At 42.5% G+C, this 25534-nt stretch overlaps 2 protein-coding genes across 4 annotated transcripts in view; one reads left to right on the top strand and one right to left on the bottom strand.

Annotated features, from left to right (window-relative positions):
• Positions 1-290: 290 nt before the first annotated feature.
• pdyn (prodynorphin) lies at positions 291-2729 on the top strand. The gene is made up of 3 exons (XM_031311520.2): positions 291-477; positions 858-994; positions 1943-2729. Exons 2-3 carry the CDS (start codon positions 872-874, stop codon positions 2510-2512), a joined length of 693 nt encoding a protein of 230 aa, XP_031167380.1. The 5' UTR covers positions 291-477; positions 858-871; the 3' UTR covers positions 2513-2729.
• A 5078-nt stretch (positions 2730-7807) lies between these two features.
• gmeb2 (glucocorticoid modulatory element binding protein 2) overlaps positions 7808-25534 on the bottom strand; it is a 17786-nt gene continuing 59 nt past the window's right edge. The window contains exons 1-11 of one of the 3 annotated variants that reach the window (XM_031311346.2): positions 25254-25534; positions 24058-24061; positions 21959-22119; positions 19944-20032; positions 18540-18664; positions 15773-15876; positions 13858-14015; positions 12311-12376; positions 12073-12210; positions 9977-10099; positions 7808-8784 (exon numbers count right to left, since the gene is read on the bottom strand). The exon at positions 25254-25534 is cut by the window's right edge and continues 59 nt beyond it. In XM_031311346.2, coding sequence (XP_031167206.1) covers positions 8150-8784; positions 9977-10099; positions 12073-12210; positions 12311-12376; positions 13858-14015; positions 15773-15876; positions 18540-18664; positions 19944-20032; positions 21959-22101 — 1581 coding nt within the window. In that variant the 5' untranslated portion in view covers positions 22102-22119; positions 24058-24061; positions 25254-25534 and the 3' untranslated portion in view covers positions 7808-8149. Of the gene's footprint in view, positions 8785-9976; positions 10100-12072; positions 12211-12310; positions 12377-13857; positions 14016-15772; positions 15877-18539; positions 18665-19943; positions 20033-21958; positions 22120-22854; positions 22865-24057; positions 24062-25253 lie in introns of all 3 variants that reach the window. The other 2 variants (XM_031311336.2, XM_031311353.2) reach the window with 2 other exon arrangements.

Here is a 25534-nt window from a genome sequence, read left to right as displayed (position 1 = left end):
GTTTTCTATTCAGTTCAGGGTTTTCAAGTTTATGTCTTTTAAGTAATTTCTCATTCTCCCTTGTAGGTTTAGACTTTCTTTCAGTCTTACTGAAACAAAGAAAAGCCTTTGTTCATTGGTGTTAGTGTGATTTACAGCCTCGGGTTTGATCCAGGCCCCCAGAGATGGAGTGATGATGATGATGATGATGTGCTGATGGGATGCCTCTCCTCCTACACCTCCTCTGTGTGGGCGTTGTTAAAAACTCCTGAAGCGGGGAGGCGGTGGGCTCATTTACGCACTATGTTCCCCTCCCATTGGTCCCTCAATAGAAGCGGCTCTGATGCGCTGCGGTGACACAGCCAAGTCTGCGGCGATAAAAAGCAAAGGCGACGAGACGCGCAGGAGAAACACCAGAAACTGGAGGGCGGATATTTGATCCGTAGATGCGTCTCTGCGAGTCTTAATACGGCTGGAAGTATCTGTCCATCTCCTGAGGTATACCGACTCATTACTTTATACTTTATTGTCTTTCTGGTTTAATTAAGTTAAAACCACATTTTCATGTTTCTCTGCTTGGCGTTAAATAACAAAATGATGGCGCCAGTGCGCAATTACGCACTGCGCACAGGTCTACATATTCAATAACAAAGGCTGTTTAGATGAGTTATTATCAAAACTGACTACATTAAGAATGTTTTTAAAGTGTTTTAAGTTATTTTCATTCGACCAGGTGAAGTTATTTCATGAATTTCTAACTCTGAGCCGGTCTAATCGTATCCAGACTCACCGGCGCTGCCTGTGTTTTGGTGTGTAATTTTTTGTTTTTGTGTGTGTGTGTGTGTGTGTGTGTGTGTGTGTGTGTGTGTGTGTGTCAGGGATCTGGTGAAGAATGGAGTGGTATGTCCTGGTGCTGATGCTGAGCTTGCCTTCCTCCCTCCGCGCAGATTGCTCTTCACAGTGTGAGAAATGCGTGCAGCAGCTCCTCAGCCCCGACGCCGTCTTCAGCAGCCTGGTAAAGATCAGACAACTTAGACACGGAGCTCATTTCCCAGAGAGAAAGGTGGAGAACACCTGCTGCTGCTGCTGCTGCTGCTGCTGCTGCTGCTGCTTGGAGAATGAATCGGGCTGGGCTGTTACTCTGTTTTATGTTAACATTAGGTAGCAGGAATTGGGTTCAATTGGACTTCTGCCTTGGTGGGTGATCATAATAATCCAAAATCATGGAATTTCCAAATTTCCAAACGCATTCATTTGTTTTTCCAACAGAACTTCATTCACGTTGTTGTTATTGTTAACGTCATAAATCCTAAAGTTAAAGATACCGAACGTGTCAGAGTAAATGTTGAGTAAATGATGAGATAAATGAGGCACAGTAGGATACATCTAGAATAGGATACGTGTTGCGTAAAACCATGACATTTTAGGATTGAATATTTCGCTTTGGACAGACACAATGTGTGGTCTTAGCACTTTAAAACAGGTACTTAAGGGAAAATGTGAGGCGGGAAATGGGGTCTATTTTGCCCAAACTGACGCCAAAACCTTAGTCTAGTCTAAGGTTATGACTGATTAATTTCTATGTCCTTAGAAATGTATTCAGCGAACAAAAAAGGTGTAACACTGACTTTTAGAAGGCCTACCATCACGGTTCGCACCATTTACCAGCCAAATGCTGGTAAAATATGCAAGTGGCTGGTAGATTTGATTCACTCACCAGCCCCAAAAAAACAAACAATGGTAATCTATTGAGTGGCTGCAAAATGTAAACATTCACTAGCCATTTGGCTTTTGGACGAAAAAGTTCCTTTTGAACCCTGCCTACCATGCAACTCTCTGGGTTCACACACACACACACACACACACACACACACACACACACACACACACACACACACACACACACACACACAGCGCATGTATTTGTCTCACACCCTTCTCTTTCTCTCTGTGTGTCCTGCAGTCGTGCAGTGCGGAGTGTGCGGACCAGCCGCAGAGATGCGGCCGCGGGGCTCCGGGGCTGGCCGACTTCAGCCAGGATGAAGCCGCTGCGGAGGAGGAGAGCCAGCGGGCGGATCTGGTCAAACGCTACGGCGGCTTCATCAAGAGGATCGACCGGAACAAAAACAAAATCTTCGCCTCTCCGTGGCGCGACAATTTCATTGTGAAGTACGGAGCGCTGCCCGAGAAATACGAGGACTTGTGGAAGACGCTGGGGGAGAGAGATGTAGACGCGCCGCGGGACGCAGACGATGTTCCGGAGGACCGCGCGCTTCATACTTACGTTAAACGTTACGGCGGCTTTTTACGCAAATTCGGCCCAAAGTCGAAGAGGAGTAGTTACGCGGAGCAGGAGAGCCAGGAGCCCGAGGAGCTGCACAAGCGCTACGGGGGCTTCCTGAGGAGGATCCGACCGAAGTTGAACAACCTGAAGTGGGACAAGCGTTACGGAGGCTTTCTGCGCCGCAACTTCAAAATCTCTGCGCGCTCAGCCGAGGAGCCATATTACGCCTATGATGAGTTGAGCCTATAGATGAACCGTGCAGGGGGGAAAAAAATAAGAAAAACTACAAAGAACTTGTGCAGGTTGACTTGAAAAGCCACCGTTTAACCCAGAACGTATCATATGCCTGCCTATATTGCTTATTATAGCTTACTTTGTTGCCTTTCTGTGTAACATCTCTCATCTCTGTGTTATATTGGCATCATCGTCTGTCATTCAATCAATCAATAAATGATTCTTGTTTTAATAAAACAATGAATAAAACCATTTTCCTGTATGCCCTAGCAACTTAAAAAGGCAATCTTGACTGATTTCAGCCTCGGTGCGTTCAACCCGATCACCGTCGTGCCAAACTCCATTTAGGATTCTGGCAATTTTATATTTTCTTACAAATCGACAGACTCATAATGGCTGGCTATGTCTTTAATAAAAATATCAGGAGACGCTTTAAAATTCGGCAAAGACCTTCATCATACACACTGAGTTCAACAGATTTTAAACTTGAATCAAAATGGATTCATATTCCAATTTTATACTTTGAGTAAAGGTAAATATAAAAGGTGACATTTTTAGTAAAAGAGCCTACATTATGCTTGTTTTAATAAAACAATGAATAAAACCACTTTCCTGTATGCCCAAGTTAAAAGTCAACCTACTTGACTGATAATAATAATTTATACTTATTAATCTCACAAGAGGAAATTACAATGTTTTCACTCTGTTGTAATTACACACATCTCGTCTTGTACACAGGCCTGAATTACACACATGCTCAGTACCTATAATACATGCACTAATGGAGAGATGTCAGAGGGAGGGGGCTGCCCATGGAGAGGCGCCCCGAGCAGTTGGGGGTTCGGTGCCTTGCTCAAGAGCACCTTGGCAGTGCCCATACTTTGGTCCGTATGGGGACGTGAACCAGCGACCCTCCTGTTCCAATCCATCTCCCTCCAGACTGAGCTAATGCCGCCTCAGTGCGTTCCGTCCCGTCCCATCGTGCCAAACTCCATTTAGAAGTCTGGCAATTTTAGATTTTCTCACATATCGACAGACTCATGGACGTAGCTGGTTATGTATTTAAAAAAACAAAATTCAAGATAACAAGACGCTCTCAAATCCGGCATATACACTGAGTTAAATACATTTGAAAATTAAATCCTAAATTTGGTTCATATTCTAATTGTATACTATGAGTAGGCTAAACATAAAGGTGACATTTTAGTAAAAATAATGAGATGCGTGGTGGGTTATCTTTGTGCCGAATTTATCCGGAATATTTCTCATAACTGACAAATAGGCCTGCATTTGTTTCTGGTGTGAGGTTATGTGATTTTCTTTCTCTTTTTTTTAACTTAAAACTTCAAAACGATAGAAATGTTGAATGGACCGACTCACCTTCACTGTCATCCCACCGGAAATGTGGCGGGCATGGGTTTGAGGCTGAGCTACAGTCTGTCAAATGACATTAAATGATCTAAATTAAATATATATTAAAGTTCAAACACGAGTAGTATTTCAATAGTCGAATATGGTATGGCTTGATTATCCTGAAAAGCCAAAATAAACGTCTTTTTAATTGGCGTCCATCACTTTAAATCGTTCTACTGCGATTAAGAGACGATGAGTTGACAGAGTCCTTATTTCTCCGTGATCCAAAACCAATCAAATGTTTGTGAATAAAAATCTGAGAGGCAGGTTGTTGTTTTTAGGAGATCAAGACAACAGAAGACCGAAGAAGACGCCAGAAGAAGTCCCTGAACAGCGACATTGTTGCGCCATCTTGTGGGCAAAAGACAAAAGTGCCGCATAGGCGTTGATTTCAGGGGAGGTGGGTGCAGGGATAAGTCACCCCCCAACAGTGGTGTAGTCTAATGGATTGTAGTAGGTATACTCTAACACACACACACACACACACACACACACACACACACACACACACACACACACACACACACACACACACACACCTCCTTTGGGGGCGCATATCAAAGTGTGCGGTCTGGGTGTCCACCCCCAGGGTTATTTTGAGTATCAAAGACTTAATTTCCTGCATTCTGATACACTTCTATGCACCAATTTATGGTGGGAATACCTTTATTTATCCTATGAGAAGGAAAACACAGATGATATTCAAAATATATCAAAAATATAATGGAATTTAAAGAAGTAAGGGGGCTTTCACATCAGGGACCTGAGTCTGGATCACAGAAGTTGACCCCAAAGCAACGAGGGCAAAATAAAATTGGCTAATATTATTTGTCTTAATAATATTTGTGCGGTGAATGGAGGATTCTGGCGTTAGTGTAGACGGAGCATTGGGTGCCGGTCGCTACGCACACACTACACACTACGCACACACGCTACGCACTGCGCTCAGCGAGGTCGATGAAAGATGAGAGAAGTCTCTCTGCGTGTTCTGCAGTGTTAGGTTAGTTTGCTGTCACATTACTCGACCCTGTATTTATGAATACAAATATCTTAAGTCAAAGTTCTGTCACAAAACTATGTTGTTGCGTATCATTGCACATTTTTAAGTTAGTATACGGAAATCCTGGAGATTTCTTAGTGAGTATACTGCGTATACCTTCGGATCACGTAGATTACACAACTGCCCCCCAATATTTAGATGAAGTAGATGGACCCCCCCCCCCCCCTTTAAACAATATGAAAGACAACCCACTCCCCAAAAGAGGTAAATACAACCGTTCAGGGGGCTCAAAACATGTACATATCCTTCTTAGGGTTGCGTTTTTTTTCTCCAAAAGTTGAATCCGTCTCAACTTTACTACAGCACTGAAGGACAAAACGAATATTCGAATCCCAAAATTGAGAAAACCCCTACCCATCAAACGTATATCCATATAGTCGCATATTCGGATCCAGACCTACTTCTTACCCAGAGGTGGAAAGTAACAAATTACAATTACTCGTGTTACTGTAACTGAGTAATTTATTTTTTTTGGTGTACTTTCAGGGAAAAACCAGCATGGCCATTTTTCAAAAGAGGTCCCTTGACCTCTCATCTCCAGATATCTGAGTAAAAGAGAAAAGGTTCTCTGGGTACCCACGGGTCTCCCATCTACAGACATGTCCATGAACTTTTTCTTTGGCAACGATCACGTTTCTCACAGATGGTTTACAGATTCTTACGCATTCTGTTATCAAATTGCTTGGAACACAGAGCAAAGAGCTGACATAAATGGGGAAATAAACTCCCCAAGGGAGCATGCTCCCTCCTAGGTTTTGGGCTGAGCCACGAATATTTACAAAATCTAGCTCCGCCCCTGACTTACACGACAATTTAGCTAACTCCTTGTGATGAAGACATCCGGAAAAAGTTAGTAAGTGGACCTTGAGCTAAGGTTTTCTTCCACCCTTACAAGTTTGAGATAAAGAAATTCACGCTTTAAAATATACGAGTCCAGTTTATCTCCGAAGAACTGAAAAACCAAAAATCTGGCGAGGTCGGTGACTCTAGTCTGTTCGGTGTGTTCCGTGCCGTCGGCCTTCATTTTGGCTGATTTGACTTGTATAATCGGCGGGGCGGGCACTGCTGGCAGTCGGACTCAATGACCCATCTGATTGGTGGAGAGCTAACCAGGAAACAGGGAGCGGGATGAGCGTGACTAGAGTCTCTCAAAATCTGACGAAATTCTTTTAAACTGACCTTTGTTGATCTGAAATGAAGACAGATTCAGCAACTGCACGGCCTATTTCTCTCTTAAAATGTTTTCAGAAACACGTTTCGGTGAACTATTTTAGTACAATATGAGATCGTATTCTGAACGAGCCGCCATTACAGTCTGTCTTTGAATTTCCAGAGAAACCAGACCCACGTGACGCGTTCGTCCAATCAGCTGCCGGTTTTCATTTTTGGGCGACAATACAGATTAGCGTCTGCCGTTATGGAGACATATTACGTCTCGTCTCTTCGGTGTGTTCTGAGGCAATTTTTTGACCAACTCGGGGACACCGATCAGTCCAACTGTCTTTTCTGCCGACGGTCGGCCGTCTGGTTGGTGTGTCTGCAGCTTTAAGGAAAAATGTAAAATGCCTTTAATGCATCTGGCACATGCTTGATAGAACCAGATCAAAAACAACCTTGACGCCTTTCGGCGCTGGAAAGCGTTGAAGTTGAGATTGAGATTAAAAAACAGACAAAACCAAACATGGACGCCAACCGTCACTATTCATGATCTGATCTGGTTATTTCTTAAGGAGTGCCTTGAGTTTTTCCTTAATGTTCATCTCTGTCTGCTGATGTCAGTTACTCCCAAGTGAACACAATCATTAACAATTACATAACGATACACTATTTGTTCTGGAAAACGGAGCATTTATTACCAAACTGAACAATACTTCATGGAATAAATCCCTACAGAAACAGCTGTATCAAATATATTAGTTACAAATACATATTTACAGTTAGATCACTACTACGCGACATACACGCTCCTCACACCAGACGCCATCGTGAAAACTGAAGGACATCTACGAGGAGGGCTCGTGTGCTGTGTTGACGATGCGTGAAATGATCTGTGAGGGCGTTTCCACACCGGCCTTGTTTACTTCCGTTTAGTGCCCCCCACTCCACTTTCCAATTTAAATGTAAAGTTATACGGCCACCTGAGCGTCGCCCAAGCCTTCTTACTGCTTTCTCTCATCAAAGTCACTTACCTACACTAATTAGACATGTAAATATCCACGTACATGTATGAACATTGAAATGTAGATTCTTAGATGTGCGTCTTTGGACTTGGCAACAACAACGCAGCAGTCGCACTCGGGTGCGGACCGAAACAGCAGCTTCGGACTCGGTACGTTTGGTTTGTAGTGAGAACGCGGTCCAACCCAACTACCGGGTGTACGCCGCAAGTCTGAGCTAAAAAACGGCTCTTGTGGTCGGCCTGTGCTTCGCAATCTGCGAGGCGGCAGAGCTGCAAACTGTAGCAGCGTTCAATGTTTCTGTCACAGAAATAGACTGCTGTCACCCGCGTCTCTGAAGTCGAAGTTGGAGACGGACGCCAGCGGCAGAACACAGTCCCGCTGAGCAGATCAGACGTTGTGACGCCACTCGGGAAAAAACAATGTCTGGGAAAAAAATATTTTAATGAATACATGGAGGTGCAAGAAATATGCAATGGTCCGCAATCGCAATATCAACTGGTGCAAGAAACGTCGGAGAAAAGACAGATTTTTTGCACAAGCAGAAAGAAAATATCAGTATAAAACTGCACTTTAAAATGTAACGGTCATTCTTTTTATTTATCGCAAGTTATATCGGTATCGCGATATTCAACAACGTTATCGTATGTCGCATATTTTCCTCATATCGTGCAGCCCTAGTCCAGAACACAGGACCTTCTCCCTGTATTTACTTTCTTGCTCCCACCTCCCAGACACATCTGACCAATAAGCGGAGGGAACGCTCTCCCGTGGTTTCTAGCGATACATTTTCACCTGCTTGGATTTTTCTCCGTGTGAAACCAAACTGAACCGACGACGGAAAACGCTCAAAGTTTACAAACTCATCAACCGATTCGAACCAGAGCAAAACCAACTACAGGTGTGAAAACGCCCTAAAAGTCAAAATATGGACAACATCATCATCAAAAGTCCAAAATAATGAAGCTGGGAGACAGGGGGAGAGAACAGCTGTCGTTTGCCTCACTGCTGCTGCTCCGGCTGCTCCCCGTCTCCCTCTTTAGCCTGCTCTGTCTGACTGTCATCATCGCCGTCAGCAACCGCTTGGCCTTCCTCTTGAGAATCGTCTGCAGCGGTCGCCGTGGCATCCATCACGCTGACGCTGCCGACCTGCTGTTGGACGCCGCATTGTGCCATGGCCAAGCTCTGCAGCCCGGCCGGCAGCGTCACCAGCTGGAACTGAGGGCCGACTACTTTAACGAAGGCTGCGGCGGAGGCCGGGGAGCCGCCGACTGCGCCCTCCTGACCTGCCGCCGCGGACAGCACGGTCAGGTTGGAGCCGTCGGATGCCAGCTCGGACCCAGAGAGCGAGGAGGTCAGGAAGGTGTACCCGCCCAGGTTGGTGCCGGGCGGGGCTCCAGCCACCGTCAGCACCTTGCCCAGCGGCAGGCCGGACAGCTGGTTGAGAGGCAGAGTGATCTGGGCGGGGGCGGCGTTGACCGAGGCCGGGCCGGAGATGGCGCGGGTCAGCCGCGGGCGCTTAGGCGTAGGGGGCGCAGGGACCGGGGTGAGGGTCATCAGGACGTTGTTGAGGTGCTGGGATTTGCTCTTCAGCTCTTTGGCTCGCTTCCTGTGCTCGTCACACTGCTGCTCCAGAGCTACAGAAAGAAGAGAGAAATGTGTACACACACACACACACACCAAGATTTGTATCAAAAGGGTAACTTTGTTTTTTTGTTCTCCAACCTGGACCCTATTTCCCCATGTTTTTGTGTTTAAGTGACTGATGGGAACAATGTTTGAAACTGGTCCAGTATTAAGCAAGACGATACGGACTGCAATATAAGTTATTGGCAATTGCGCTCCTTCAATTTACGTCCACTAAAAGTGCTGTTTTTACCGCTGACAGACTCAGATTATTATTCTAAGTGTCTGACAACATTATGGAAAGGATCCCTACAGAGATAGACCTTTTTGTTAAAGAGTAAGATCCTTTTAGTTTAACATGACACATCCCCCGCAATCACTGTCGCCAATCCCACCAGACTCCATTTAAATAAACAGTAATTTTATCATCATAAAACACACTTCTTTCAAAGTTGACACAAACAAAATAAAACTATCAAAAGCCGTCTTGGTTCGTCTTTCCACTGTTCCAACAATCACCACTCTGGTTTGGTTAAATAAACAATTAATTCACCCATTTACATGTGGAAATATGCTGGCTCTATACACGCTAAAAGTACTGTTTGTTTACATGGAGTCTGGTGAGTTTGGCGATAGCAATTTCAGAGCCGTTTCATGTTAAGGATGAAGGATCTTACTCTAACAAAAAGGTCTAACTCTGTAGGGATCCATTCCATAATGTTGTCAGACACTGAAATACTGGACCAATTTCCAAGACTTTTGTTCACATTATTCACTTACACACCAATACATGGGAAGATAATGTGCAGGTTGAAAAAAACAACAACAACACACATACATACATACATACATATATATATATATATATATATATATATATATATATATATATATATATATATATATATATATATATATATATATATATATATATGTCAATGAAAACATATTGCAATTGTTAAAGCCCTCCTTCTTTCATATATTTTTTGAAAATCATTGCTTTGTACCTTTTTTGAACTGGATTATGTTTTGGACATTGCTTTAGTTCTGTGCACAGACCATTCCACAATTCCACACCACTGATTGTAATGCACTGACTTTTTATAGTCGTGCGGACAGCTAGAGCCTAATGCAAAACACAGATGTTTCAGGCGTCAAAAAATATGATCCCATCGTGATTGAATCTGAGATTCTTGTACTGACCGGCGAGGCTGCGAGTGTACTGCTCTCTGTAACGGTCCATCTGGCTCTTATGGCTGGCCAGGACCTTCTTCACTAGGTCCAACATCCCAAAGTTCTGCACTATGTTGTTGAGCAAAACAGCATCTGAAAAAAAAAAAAAAAAAAAAAAAAAAACACACAACAATTCAGTGTTCAATGGGAACATTAAAGCTAAAGTGGAACATTAAAAAGGGGAATTTGCACCGATTTCACACATCAGCGTCTGTTTGCAGGTGTCAGGGAGAACTGATGCATACGTAAAAGTTCTGGAAGGCCTTTAGTGTTTCCAGAGGGAGCTGTTTGAAGTCTGAAACTGCGTTGATTCGGGGCGGAAGATCACAAGTTTGAAAATGAAAACACGAAAAGTTTGAAAAGTAAATGAATGTGGAGTGGAGTTAGAAAGAAGTGAGACCTCTGTAGCCCGCTGCTCATCTCTGCTGCAGCTAAAGGCTCCAGGCTACATGAGCTGCTACTAGCGTAACGCATCCAAATCTCTTCACTTTCGGTTGTTCGGGCCACGCCGCCATCGTAAATTAGGACAGCTCGTTTATAGGAAATAAATCATAATCACAATTCTTTTGGTCAATTGTGAAATCAGGATTATTTAACACTATTAATCGTTGACTTTAGGAAAGATGCTGCATTTATTGAACTTAAAAAAACAGTCAAACAGTTAAAGGTGCCGTAGGTAGGATTGTGAAGATCCAGGACTCCACAAAAAATTTGAACATCAACAACTTCTCAGTCCTCTCCCCTTTCTGCTAAAGCCCAAAACGGTCTCCTAAGCCCCTCCCCCCACAAGGGAGAATGAATGCGTGTGCATGAGCAGTGATTGACACGCAGTTAGACGCCCCGGCCCTACAACACGTTCTCACACTCATCCCGTAAAATACGCTTGGTCAGATGCCTTTGTCGTTCTTATTGACGCTAAAAGTCGCCTTTAGCGCTTTAAGTAAACGTGCTTGGTCGGGACTATTGCCGTCCCTTTTGACGCAGTTATGTTAAGGAAAAGGTCGTGGGTGTGCGTACGGTTCCATTACACGTGGGAGGAAAGAAAAAAATCGACTATAGCAAGCGTGACAAGCGGGATGTGAACCCCGCTCTCCTGGGTGAAAGTCTACTCCCTAAATCCTCTCTAACTGCTGCTCTCCCCGGTGCGTTACACAAACACGCTGAAAGACGCCTTTTTCGTCGCATCAGACGCTGACAGACACTGTCCAAACGGAATGAGAAGGGGTTGGGCCCTGATTGGTGCATCTGAACAGGGAGCGGTAAAATTTTTGAAAATCACACCACAGACTGTAGGTGGTGCCAGAGGAGCCAAATTTATTTTTAAATGACCTGCTTCATGCAGTTCTACTGGAACATAGGGTCAGTTTCAGCAAATATGACAGAAAGTTAGTTTTGAATAAGAATAAGTCTTACCTACTGCACCTTTAAACAAATCAACACTGAAAACATGAGACGAGTGTGAAAAAAAAAAAAAACTTAAACAGTGAGAGTTCACCTGTGATGCTGATGAGAAGGGCCACACGGAGTCTGCGGATGCACAAGTTTCCACAGATTGGAAAAGGAGAACGTGGAAATAAGTAGGAGGGAAATGCGTTGCTGCAAGGTGTAATTACATTTTTGGGGAGGTGCACGTGAGGCTACGCTGTAGGGTCCGTATCTACATATGGCAAAAACTCAGCGCAGAACCATGAATCAAGCTTAAGGGTGGCGGGAATGTTGGGTGTGTTACCGCTAGCTAGCTAACTGTGAAGTCGGATTTCCCAGTGCTGTGTTAAAACAGTGTCGGAAATAATACAATCGTTCCAAAATAAATAACCTAGTAAACATGGCTGGGAAATATTGGCTGGGACTGTGTGGAGTTTGAATGTTCTCCTTGGGTTCTTGGTCCAAGTCTATAATGTTCATTTCTACTGCAGTCCTGTCTTTTCACAGAGAAAATCAATTACATGACTAGAGTTGGACCTTCTGCTTTTTTGTTGTTGTAGGTAACCCTGCATGTGCATGTGTGTCTGTGTGTGTGTCTGTGTCTTTGTGTGTGTGTGTGTGTGTCTGTCTGTCTTTCTTACCTTTGACCTGAAGGGGTGGGTCACACACTCTCTCCTGCAACCCCTTCAGCACCTCCTGCAGCTCCTTCTGGAAGTCCTCCACCACCTCATCCAGCAGCCCAGCCTCCTTCACCGCACGCCAGAACGCCACAGAGTCCTCTGGACACACACACACACACACACACACAAGAAAAACAACAGTCCACTCGACCAGTTCATTCCACATGATGGTGAATGTGTGTGCAGGTTTTCTGATCACCTCCGATGGCTGTGACCCACTCGGACGTTTCCTCCACCTCTGGAAACGAGGCCGCTGCTCCGTTCACTACGACACAAACGGCAAACAACACGAGACTTAGACTCAGACAAACGGTCTAAATCTGTTGCTCTGTTCATTCTGGGTTACAAAGCCGATTTTGAATTATGGCTCAGAAGCTTTTGCACCTGGACAGCAATTTAACAATTCCATTCCAATCCATCAACTCACCACCGTGCTACTACTTTTGCTCGTTCCTTGGGCCGGACTTTGAGAAGCGCTGCTTTAAGCTAACTATTACTTTAGCTAATCATTTCAACTGTTTAGTAGGGTTGTGCCGATGGACGATGGAGAGCCACCATCGTGATGCCACGCGCCCCACCCTGCCAGACACACACATAATCCTAGTCGCGGGCGCTGGACAGGAAATTGACAAGTGCGTTGGTCTTAAACTAGCAAAGACACTTGCGTCGGGCTTTGCGCTGTGCTGCGCAGGGTGCAAGATGGGTCCCTTAAGTGGAAGCTACTTTTTTCCCCTCTACCTGCTCTACTCGCTCTACCTGCTAGTAACGTTGGACACAGCGGTCTCGAGCGACAGAGAAAAAAGCGTTAACGTGGAACGCTATCACAGCTCCTTTCTCTCCTCATTGGACTAAGTTTGTGGACACTACTGTGTGCGTGCATCAATAAGGAAGTCTGATGTCCTGTGGGTACGGGACGATGTTATGCAGGATTTATGACTGTATGTTAGCAACAGTAGGCTAATTCACGAGGGTGCTATTTCATGTGTGAGCTAATATTGTGCATCTGTTCATGTGCGCTGCAAGAGTTATGTTTCTGTTTATTGAATGCATTATTCAGTGCAAATATAACCGAGAATGTAGTTTAATCTCAGTAATGATGGTATATTAGGTTATTACTGTCGCTATGTTGAAGGAAAATGTCCCGCTGTACTGTCGTTACGCAGATCACAGACATCTGATTGACTTTACTGCACCGTAGTTAAAGTGAAAGTAGGTCAAGTTGTAAAAAAACTGCCCCTACCAGCCCCCCCGACGAAGATATCATCGTCCATCGCCATGTTTTACTGTGAGCATCGTCACTGCCAATTTAGGGGACATCGCCCAACCCTACTGTTTAGTAAGTAGGCCTACTTTCAGCGAACCCTCTCAGCTGCTATGCATTACTTTTAGCTATTTCAATTGTTTAGCTATTACGTTATTATTATTTCTACCATTTATTCATTACTTTTAGCCAAATACCGGGTTTAAACTTCTGTTCTGTGCTCGCTTGCTAACTAGTCTCTTACATAACTACAACGTCTTGTGTTCAGGTGTTACAGCTGATATATCCTTTTGATTGAATCGTTACTTCTATTTTTTTTTTCTCAATTAGTTGAGCTGCTCCACAATCTTTCCACTTTCTACAATAGCAAAAGTACACCCCGGGATACAAGTACCCTTAGTTGGAAATTACAGCATCAACAGACCGACAGACTGAGAGGAGAATGAACCGTGAACTAGTGCGATGGCCGAGGCCGTGGAACTTACAATCAGATGACGAGGGGGTGGCAGGAACCAGCTCGGCAGACTGATCGCTGCTGATGGACACTTTGGTTCCCACCAGGTCTATCTTAGTGCTGCGGCACGTGTTGGAGCAGACCTTTGTATGTTGGTAGAAGTCCAGCTCCCCCGAGTCCATGATCTTCCTGTGAAATGAAATATGATAAGTCTTCTTTTTATAAATAGGCACGATGCATGACATCAGGATACACTACTTGGGTCTGAGCTAGGAGGAAAGAAACACTCTGGGATGTTTACATTTCTTTAAACCAATCACAATCGTCTTGGGCGGTGCTAAGCTCTGGACGCATCGACGATGGCTCTGCTAAACAGTCTCAGGAAGGAACTTGTTTAGGTGGAACATTTGCACCCCGCAAAAGAAATCGCCACAAATAGTGTTTTCTTCAATTTTATTAGCCTGGAAAAACCCTGACCAACTTCCGGCAAATCTGAGATTTGCTCTGCAAGTCAGTCTGGCCAAGAGCCCATTCAAGCCCATTTCCAATTTCTCCAAATCGAGGCACCAATCACAGCCATTGAGGCGGGCTTTACGCGATGACGATAGCGCAACGTTGAAGCAGATTTTGTACATAACAAAGATGGCCGCCGCCGTGGAACATCACTCGTTCGAATCAGATATCGCGTCTGTTTTAAGCAATTTGAACGTTTCCTTTTTGTTAAAAAACTGAGCAAAAGAACAACACTCGAAGCCTTCATATCTAAAAAAAGATGTTGCGGTCTTGCCGACTGGATTCGGCAAAAGTCGGATATCAGCTTGCCACTTCATCGCTCTGATTGGTTGAAGGTCTATCCAATTGCGCCCAGAGGCATTTGAGCGGCGTCAGTTGGTGACGCCCCTTTGGAAATGGGCTGTGAATGACCCTTCCATAGTCAACCAGGCTAGAAAACACCACATCCAATATTAAATGAAGTTAACTGTTGACACTATACAGTAACATGAGCTATTTAAATTAGCTGATACATGGTTAAACCTCATTATCTCCTACCAGTGTATCACCATAGGGCTGGGCAATATATCAATATTATATCGATATCGTGACATGAGACTAGATATCGTCTTAGATTTTGGATATCGTCATATTGTGATATGACATAAGTGTTGTCTTTTCCTGGTTTTACAGCCTGCATTACAGTAAGGTGATGTACTTTTCTGAACTTACCAGACTGTTCTAGCTGTTCTATTATTTGCCTTTACCCACTTAGACATTATGTCCACATTGCTGATGATTATTTATCTAAAATCTAAGTGTGAAGATATTTTGTTAGAGCACCATTTACCAACACTACAATATCGCCGCAATATATCCGCCGTAAGAATATCGTGATATCTGATTTTCTCCATATCGCCCAGCCCTATATCTCCGTGTGTACTTTGTCCACAACAATCCCACCAATCAGTCCCAAAACGTCCCAGTTAGAGAGGAAACGCCGTAAACATATTCTTTGTAAATCTTTACAATCATTCCCCGAAAGAACCAAGCAGGCCTGTCTCGTTGCACCATTTCAGCGTGTAGCTCGCTAGCTCAAAGTTTGTTGTTGTTTCCAGAAGGGAACAGAGTTTGAGAACAGCAACACACAAAGAGATTTTTCTAAAAGTAAAATTAGCAATACTACAATGCCAAACCTTTCCATTACAAGATCTGAATTAAACATTTTTGCTTAAAGTATGGAAGTATTAGCAGAGAAGTCGTAGACACAAACACTGTAAACAGATAGCAAAACAAACCTGATTTTCTCCAGAACGTTTCCATGAAACGCGTAAATAAAATACATTGAGGTTTTGTTGAGTAAATGTTGCATAAAGGAGGAGGCTTTAGGGTTTGTATCCAATGATATCAAACCGAGTAAACATTCCCCGTTAGTGTATTTGATGAGTCCAGACCTGAGCATGGTGCCGTTGAGGCGGATGGCTCTCTTCCAGTCCTTCAGAGTGGATTTCCCTGCTAAACACACAAACTCCTTGGGGCTGATGAGCTGCTCATTATACTGTTTAAAGAGGGGAAATAAAAACATTCATGAGTTGTCTAGGCCTGTCACGATAACAAATTTTGCAGGTTGATAAATTGTCCCAGAAATTATTGCGATAAACGATAATATTGTCGTTCTGAGACCATTTTCATCTAATATGAATATGGCATAATAATGCAGGTACACCTTTTCAAAGATCAATACACTTTTATTTCTAAAGAATATTTAACACTGGAACTGGAAGACATTTTAAATATCCACAATACATAAACAAAACAACCAAAAACAGTAAATAAAATGGACTCTCAGTCTCTGTTAACAAAAAATGCACTTGAATAAAAACCAAACACAACCAAAAACAATAAATAAAATGGAAATTTTTCCGGCCGCGATAATTTCCATTTAAAAATGATCGAGCTAATTTTTATTTTTAATGCGATTAATTGATTTATTGCATATTGCGACAGGCCTAGAGTTGTTGATGATCCACTTAATCCTAAACTTAAAAAGGGTAATTTATTTATTATAATATTTCCCCATGCATTAGTGTCTAAGTGACTAATATGAACAAAAATCTTTGAAATTGGTCGAGAGTATTGAGCGAGAACGCTGTAACCGGCAGCTAACCAGGCTGCAACGTAAACGTACACCATCTATTTCCTGTTTGTGGCGATTTCGGAGCCGTTTCATGTTAAACTAAAAGGATCTTACTCTTTACAAAAAGGTCTATCTCTGTAGGGATCCTTTCCATAATGCTGTCAGACACTTAAAATAATAATCTGAACCTGTCAGTGGTAAAACATTACTTTTAGTGGACGTAAATTTAAGTATACTGAGTCTGTCAACAGCAAAAACAGAACTTTTTTAATGGACAAAATACTGGACCAATTTCAAAAGACTTATACTATACTACACACGCTAAAAGTATTGTTTTTTTTAAATGGAGTCTGGTCGGTTTAGTGCTAGCAACTTCAGAGCTGTTTCTGGTCAAACAGAAAAGGTCTTAAGGAGGTTTTAAAGGTCTATCTTTGAAGGGATTATTTCCATAATGTTGTCAGACACTTAGAATAATAATCTGAACCTGTCAGTGGTAAAACAGCACTTTTAGTGGACGCAAATTTAAGTAATTGCCCAATAACTTACATTACAGCTTGTTTCGCCGCTGCAGCGTTCTCGCTTAATACTGGACCAATTTAAAAGATAGTTGTTCCAATCAGTCACTTATGGCGTTTTTCCACTACATGGTACCAGCTCGACTCAGCTAGACCGCGGTGCCCCGTCCTCCTTTTTCCATTGCAGATTTAGCACCGCCTCATGCGTGAGGCGAGTGTGACTGGTCGTCATAGTGATGCCGCAGGAAACTGCGGTGACCTAACGCAACACACACACAGAACGTCGAATGTGTGTGTTTTTGATTCTCGGCATGGGGCTGTTTGCCAGAAGACACATTTAGTTTCAGAAGAAGCTGGAGGCAGCAAAAAAAAAAACACAGCTGGCTAAACTATTTAAAAATGGCGGGTTTGTTCAGGACACCCCCGTCTGTCGCTATAGCAATGATGACGAAGTGATTAGTGACGATTCTCTCCGACCAATCAGTACTCTGCAGGTTTTCACGTCACCTTTTGGGATCGCCTCAGCTCGCTGTAGGAACCTCGACGGAGGTGATACTATAAAAAGTACCTGTTGGCAGCTACCAGGGACTTTTTATCATAACGGAAAACCAAAAAAGGCGAGTATAGTCGAGCAGGTACCATGTAGTGGAAAAACGTCATTAGACAAAAAAAACATAGGAAAATAGGGTCCAGGTTGAAAAAAACAAAGTTACCCTTTAAAGCAGGGGTCACCAACACGGTGCCCGCGGGCACCAGGTAGCCCCCAAGGACCACATGAGTAGCCCTCAGGCCTGTCCTGATATTATCTGTTTCCCACCTTGTTAAGTCATTGTTGATATTTATTGTGAGAAATCATTAACGTGATCAGTGTCTTCACATAGATGACTATCATTAATCATTAATAATCATATATAACTAAAGGCAAACTGAGCAAATTAGTTATTTCAGAAGAGTGTATCAAACTGGTAGCCCTTCGTATGACTCAGTACCCATGAAGTAGCTCTCAGTTTCTAAAAGGTTGGTGACCCCTGCTTTAAAGCAACACAAAAGCACTTTTCCTCTTCGGTGCCCCTACAGGTTGGAAGCGGAATGGACCTTTTTCACAGCAGACATTTTGTCTTGTCACAGTAGGAAAAGCACAGCTGACATTGATAACCTTAACGATGGCTCAATTCCATCAAGTGTCCCAGTAAGCTATTTCAGTGAGTCAGCATGCACAATCCCAGGACCTCTCATCATTAATGAGTTTAGGATACACTTGTGCTTTTTCTACTGTGACACTTCAACATGTCTGCCGTGAAAAAGGTCTATTGTCCCATTATGTCTCATTGGAACTACAGATCCGCTACCCGATCTGGCAAACTTGCATAGTGCGGTTTTAGCCGATAGAGAGCCGCAAAGTGAATGCAGCAGTGCCGTTCACCCTGTTACGAGTTGACGAACCACTGAAACGATTTTGGAAACATTATTTTAAGGTACAAAAGAATCTTTGGTGTTGCTTTAAACTACATTTCCTTGTTCGTAAATCTAGATTTTTACACAGCTGTTGTTTAAGGATGATGTGCGTACCTGGACACATTTGACATTGATCCCAGGGCAGACAAACTTCTTCCAGACCAGCGTGGCTCGGGTGTCTCCACAGGTGATCGGGTAGAAAACATCAGCTTCCACATCCACCTCCTCAGATAACTTCACTGCAGAGACAAGGGACACAAAAACACCCTCATACAGCCGTCGAGTCAGTTCTTACATCTGATCACACAAACAGACGTAAAAAGTATTTACAACCTTAGAAAGATTATGTGACTCGAATCACAGAGACTGGAAAGGCTGCGCTGACTGAAACATACAGCGCTGTTGGGATTTGTTCATTTTATTTACTTCACATTACAAGAAGATCACAGATAAACTCTTCATTGCATTAATTTACATCAGAGGTTATAAACACAATTTCACTCAGACATGTATTAATAGTTTATTGACATGATTTCATTCATTTCATTTCTTTCACTTATCCGGTCGGTCAAGTCAACAAAAAAAAAATTCTATTTGCCAAAAGTCAATTTTTACTGGCCCCTATACAAAAAAAGATTTGACGAAAAACTTCGAAAAAAAGTTAGAAAAAAATAAATAAATACGCCAAAAAAAAATGTAAAACTTCGGAAAAAATACGTCAAAAAAGTGTAAAAAAAAAAAACCCATTAAATTACGGTCAAAAAGCGTCAAAAATATAACAAAAACTCAAAAAAATTTTAAAGTCAAAGGTTGAAAGCACCAAGGTGTAAAAAAATTTGGAAAAAAACGTAAACAGCATCAAGCGCCCACTCAATTCTTGATTGGCTAACGGCACATTCAAATCAAATGATTTATGATACGATGATGCCCGAACGGGCAAGTGGGTTGTTATATTTACTTGCCCGACGTGGCGTTTTTCTTGCCCCGGGCCATCTGGCAACTCTTATTGTTGAACCCTGCATATACAGTTTGGTTGACATAAAGCCCCAAAAACAATGATAACATTTTAAAAAGTAGGCTACCACACAGCCAACTCAAAACTACCTGTTTCACAGCCTGAATAGGCAAACTGACCGGTTCTGTGGGAGTTTCTGAGTCTTAAAGTTGGCAAATCTGCCAAATGTGAGTGTCGTGTAACTGCAGTTTGAAAACAGTTTCCTGTCTTTTTGGTTTGGCGCACAACAAGGCGGCCCAAAATGTATTGTGTGTCTAAATTGATATGCGGGCTGGATTGAAATTTGCAAAAGGGCCGGATTTGGCCCGCAGGCCTTGAGTTGTGAGTTTGACACATGCGATTTACATAATTCCAGTTTACAATAAAGCAAGACTAAAGTTGAGCGTGATTATCCATTCTTGACTTTGGCTAAAAAAGTGATACGATCTACTGAACTGATGATCATATGCTACTGAACTGCCACGTTTTACAAAAGGTTAATAAAGTCCTGCGGGTCACATTACCAATGACGGCCTCTTCCCTCGACAGCGAGTCTGCTCCGCTGGCCTCAGCTTCTGCTTCTTCCACCGGTGCTACTGTGAGGATTTCCTCCCTGGAAAACCATACGGAAAAACAACATGGTCTTTAAAAAGGTGCACTATGAGTTCCTGCATGGTTTAAGCACGATTACATTTTTGTCTCAAATCGTAGGCATCTCTCCTTCATCTGCTAGCTGCCTCCCCCTGAATACACTGTGAGACAGCCCGGTCTCGGGAGACAACACAGGGGTCAGAAACGTCAAACAAACACTAGAGGCACAGGCTGTGCACCAAAATACAACAAACCACTCCAGCCAATCACTGACAAGATGGTTGGGGGAGGGGGTGGGGGCTAGTGACAGTCATGACCAAAGGGGTAGGCCAGCCTCCGCAAAGCAGCATTCCCTTAGCATCCCATTGACTGCCATTCATTTTGTCGTCACTCTGACAGCGAATAACTTTACATCTGAAGCGTTTAAAGACTATTTGTCCATTGTTTATTTCTAAAGAAACACAACAATGTATAAAATGATGTATAATTACCTTGTATCTCACGTTATGGCTCCGTAGCAGACGTTTTTGTAAAAATAGGATAACGATTGTGTCATAACCACGGGACTTACTGTCACATAATAGACAAATTGCTGTATAGTACAGGAGAAGCTCACAGGCAGTTTGGACTTACATTAGATGTTTAAGTTTAATTACTAATGTTAACTATCATTTTAGTGATCAATAATTAGCCTGTGTCTATGTTATCTCCTTACATATACCTACACTCTCCGTCTCTGCTAGATTGGGAATGATTGAGATTTCTCTTGGCACAGCTACCAGAAGACTTCCAACTTTCAGACAGGTTGCTCACGTCACATTTACGTCTTCAAGCTCAGTTGGAGGCTGCTCAGTAACACTCAGCCATCACCGGGAAAGTGCTTCTAATTGACTTCAATGGTCTCCGCTGCAAGTCTACGGCGTCGCTTTGTCCATTGATGTTACTGTCTACGGTCATGACAGTTACGGAAACATGGGGGGAGGGGCGAACTTGCTCTGTTTTGTTTTGAATTTACTTTGAACGTCAACAGAAGTGACGTCATGCCAGAACTCATACTGCACCTTTAAGTTTTAATTTAGCAAACTGAACAACAGGATACAGCTGCAACTAACAATTATTTTTATTGGCGATGTTTCTGTTGATTATTTTCGGGATGAATGGATTAGTTGTTTGGATCAGTGTTTCCCAAAGTCCCAAGATGACGTCCTCAAATGTCTTGTTTACTTTTCATAAGAAAGACTTAAACCGATTACCAAAACAGTTGGCGATTAATTTAATAGTTGACAACTATCGATTAACCTTCACAGCTCTAGATAGATAGATATGTAGATAGATAAATAATGCCTTAATTTAAAAAATGAGGAAAAATCCGACCTTTTAAGGACACCAATTTGTTTTGTGAAAGAATAATGTATTGTAAATAAATAAATGTTCTTCCTTAAAATACAGAGGCCATAATTATACATACCCCTATGTTAAATTCCCATAGAGGCAGGCAGATTTATTATTTTTAAAGGCCAGTTATTTCATGGATCCAGGATACTATGCATCCTGATAAAGTTCCCTTGGCCTTTGGAATTAAAATAGACCCACATCATCACATACCCTTCACCATACCCCCACATCATCACATACCCTTCACCATACCCCCACATCATCACATACCCTTCACCATACCCCCACATCATCACATACCCTTCATCATACCCCCACATCATCACATACCCTTCACCATACCCCCACATCATCACATACCCTTCATCATACCCCCACATCATCACATACCCTTCATCATACCCCCACATCATCACATACCCTTCATCATACCCCCACATCATCACATACCCTTCATCATACCTAGAGATTGGCATGGTTTTATCTCAGTTAGCCTAATAGCTAACTGAGATAAGATCCATATCAATGCAAATCATGTGCATGTGCATGTTACCCAGGTTGAGGAGTCAGCTCTGCCGTCACCAGCACGGCTTTATCCTCCTCCACCACAGAGGGGAGGTCCTCTGCCGCTGTTTCTGGGATGGTGACGATCACAATGTCGCCCATTTCCTGCATGCTGACCTCTGATGACGCCATGGAGGACAGACAGAGCTTCGCAACAAAAAGTATCACAGCAGAGCGGGAAAAACGGTTGTTAATATCATTTGGACACTGGAAACGGTTGAGCAATTACAAGAAACGGTTTACCTGATATGTTTAATCCAAAACTGGCAACAAACTCAAAGGGTAATTTTGTCTTTTTTTTCTTTTTAACCAGCACCCTATTTTCTCATGCATTGGTGTCTAAGTGACTGATGGGAACAATTGAAATTGGTCCAGTGTTGAGTGAGAACGCTGTAACCGGCAGCCGTGAACCAGGCTGCAATGTAACCTTAAGGGAAAATGTGCAATGTCAATTTACGTCCACCAAAAGTTCTGTTTTTGCCGCTGACAGGTTCAGATTATTATTCTAAGTGTCTGACAACATTATGGAAAGAATCCCTACAGAGATAGACCTTTTAGTTAAAGAGTAAGATCCTTTTTGTTTAACATGAAACAGCTCAGAAATTACCATCACCAAACCTACCAGACCCCATTTAAATAAACACTACTTTTAGCGTGTATAGAACCAGCATATCTCCACATGTAAATGGGTGAATTCAGGATTTATTTTAACCAAACCAGAGTGGTGATTGTTGGAGCAGTGGAAAGACGAACAAAGATGGCTTTTGATAGTTTTATTTTGTTTCTTTCGACTCTAAATAAAGTGTATTTTACAATAATAAAATTACTGTTTATTTAAATGGAGTCTGGTGGTATTAGACAACTACTGATTAATCTTTGCAGCTCTAGTTTTTAGAGTAATTAAAATTAGCCTCAAATTGACCAGCTGCAACATTACAGTAGTAAACATATTAGTAATGCCCCAAAAGTCTGGTTTAAAGGATGTAGCCTACATTCAAATAAAATAAGATAAAGTCCCCTCTCTCTGGCTCTGCTGTCGGGGCTTAGCACCGCCCAGGACGGCTGTGATTGGTTTAAAGAAATACAAACAAGCTAGAGCGTTTCCCCTGAATACTCAGCAGGGGTTGTAGCCAATTCCGTGGTCTGTCCCGGGACCATGGTCTCTGGCAGGGACCAGTGGTTACTGCCACTACGGGCGCTAAAGACACTGGTCGCGACCAGCTCATCAGTGGTCTGCCCTGTGGTTGTGATCTCGCTGCAGTCTGCGGGAAGGCGGGGCTTGACATCAAGCCCCGCCCACATCCAAGTCAGTCATTTTTTTAAATTTATTTATTTTTTTTTTTTTTACCTACGTCGTCTCCCCATACGCTCGAAAGGACCAAGATGGTAGCAAACTTGATATCCTCTTGTTTCACATTAGATGACAGAAACTGATGTAAGCTAAACACAAACGACATTTCATGCAACAACAGTGAACTGTAATTGGACCCGTGTACTTTTTCGTTCATTTGATTTCCGACTTTGAAACGAAAAGAGTGGTTCAGAAATAACGTGAGACTGCTCCGGTGAAAGCCTTGTTTTCATGAGCTTCTGGGGCTAGCTGCTAGCTAGCTCGGAAGCTACATCTGATGGCAGGCAGGTTGCTAATTAACCAATGCTAAAAAGTATGGAAATAGCCTACTAGTTTCCCCTGCTTTCTATCAATATCAGTATTTCAGTATTTGTCTTTTGGTGTAGTTTGCTAACATGCTCGTAGACATGTAAATGAACTGTTTGCGTGCTAGCTAAGTCAACGGCAACACCTTTTATATTGTAACGTGAAAGCTCAGGCTGCGTTAGCTTCAGCTAAACCACAAAATAAAACGTGAAAATAACCGTTAACATATATAACAGCTGTTACGTCAGTTCTACTTGTGCTCATTTAAAATACAATCACTCAATACTTGTCTTTATTGTTATTACTGTGAAGTCTTAATTTAGCTGTAGCCTGCTTTTCCCATTACGTTTGAGTTAACGTTATTTTAGACTGAATCTAGCTGAATTAGCTGTTAGCTAAACTAACGTTAGCTTCCTGGTGGAGGCTAGCCATAGGCTAGCATGGAACAGATCGTGCAGGTCGTATCCTCGGTAGTATTATCTTGCGCATGCGCAGAACGGATCGTGCAGGCAGAACGGATCGTGTACCGACAGATGTATTAAGAGAAAGGTCTTGGTCCGTTAGAGCGTATGGGGAATGACGTAATAAAATTAAAAATTAAAAAATGGCTGACTTGGATGTGGGCGGGGCTTGATGTCAAGCCCCGCCTTCCCGCAGACTGCAGCAAGATATACTTGACAGAATCGGCTACAACCCCCTCTCTGAATACTTGTAGTATTTATACACTGTGGTATTACTATTAAGTAAAATAGCCTGAATACGGCTACAACAGTCAAAATCAAATCAGGTTTTTTTTAAACGCTGAAAAAAAGTGACCAAAAAAAAATCGGAAAAGTGACAAAACAAACATCAAAAACATCGCCAAAGTTGACAAAAACTTGTTGCAAAAGACATCATTTAAAAAACGCCAAAAAAATGACAAAAAAAGGGAAAATAACAAAAAAAAAAATCAAAAACATCGCCAACGGTGACAAAAACTAGTTAAAAAATTGACAAACATAATTAAAAAAAAACGCCAAAAAAGTGACTACAAAAATTGGAAAAAAAACATCGCCAAAGGCGACAAAAACATAATTAAAAAAATTGAATAAAATCGACAAAAAAAGTCGAGAAAATTGTAGAAAAACAAAACAAAATGTTGAAATTTCGACCCAGAAAAACACAAAGTTGCAGGTCGACGGGAAGACAACACAAGGGTTAGCTAAACTTCAAACATAACGTTACCGGATAAGTGCGGTAGTCATAGCTACGTGCACTGCATCCGGGCTAGATAACGGTGACATAAACATTTTAACATTATAAAGTCTAAACATACAAGTATACAGAGTGCTAGCTAGCTACAGCTAGCATCATATCATCAACAATGACAGTGAAGGGAACTTTAAATCAGCATGCTGCTGTAAAGCCACATAATGAGAGTATAACGTTATAACGTTACCCTACGACGTCAAAAAGTCTTAAATCGTGGTGGCTTAAAATGTGTATTCTTTAAATTTAACGTCACACCAAGAAGAGCAATTTAAACTTGTATACGTTTTGAATGCAATTCGGTGTGCCCTCTTCTTTACGTTAGCTGAGAGTGAACGATACCTTATGTAAGACAGTATTTGTGATGTATCAATCTTACCTTTAAATATATATTAAAACAGTCGTTAGTTGGTTAATGTTGTCTCGGCTTGTTGAAAATGTGAGTGTGACCGTTAGCCCCACACACAGGATGGTTGCTAGCTAACGTTAGCTTTACTCGGAGCTAGCTAAAAGGGATATAGTACAGTGTTAATAGTTAACGTTAGGTCCATTGAGCTGGCAGGTGTCTCGCTCATAGTTCAAATAAAATACAGCCGCCCACCTCCTAAAGGTTTTGGGGACTACACGTGCAATACATTTAATTTAATCTGCACTACACTG

Source organism: Sander lucioperca, chromosome 12 (genome assembly GCF_008315115.2).
Source record: "Sander lucioperca isolate FBNREF2018 chromosome 12, SLUC_FBN_1.2, whole genome shotgun sequence".
NCBI lineage: Eukaryota > Metazoa > Chordata > Actinopteri > Perciformes > Percidae > Sander > Sander lucioperca.
Note: the sequence above shows the minus strand (reverse complement) of the source record. Positions and strands in the feature narration are given on the sequence as shown.

Bases quoted from the DNA above. Each gene is read 5' to 3' on its own strand.
- pdyn (XM_031311520.2), top strand. From the start codon at position 872: ATGGAGTGGTATGTCCTGGTGCTGATGCTGAGCTTGCCTTCCTCCCTC. The intron at 995-1,942 runs GTAAAGATCAGA...TGTGTCCTGCAG, and splicing joins ACGCCGTCTTCAGCAGCCTG to TCGTGCAGTGCGGAGTGTGC.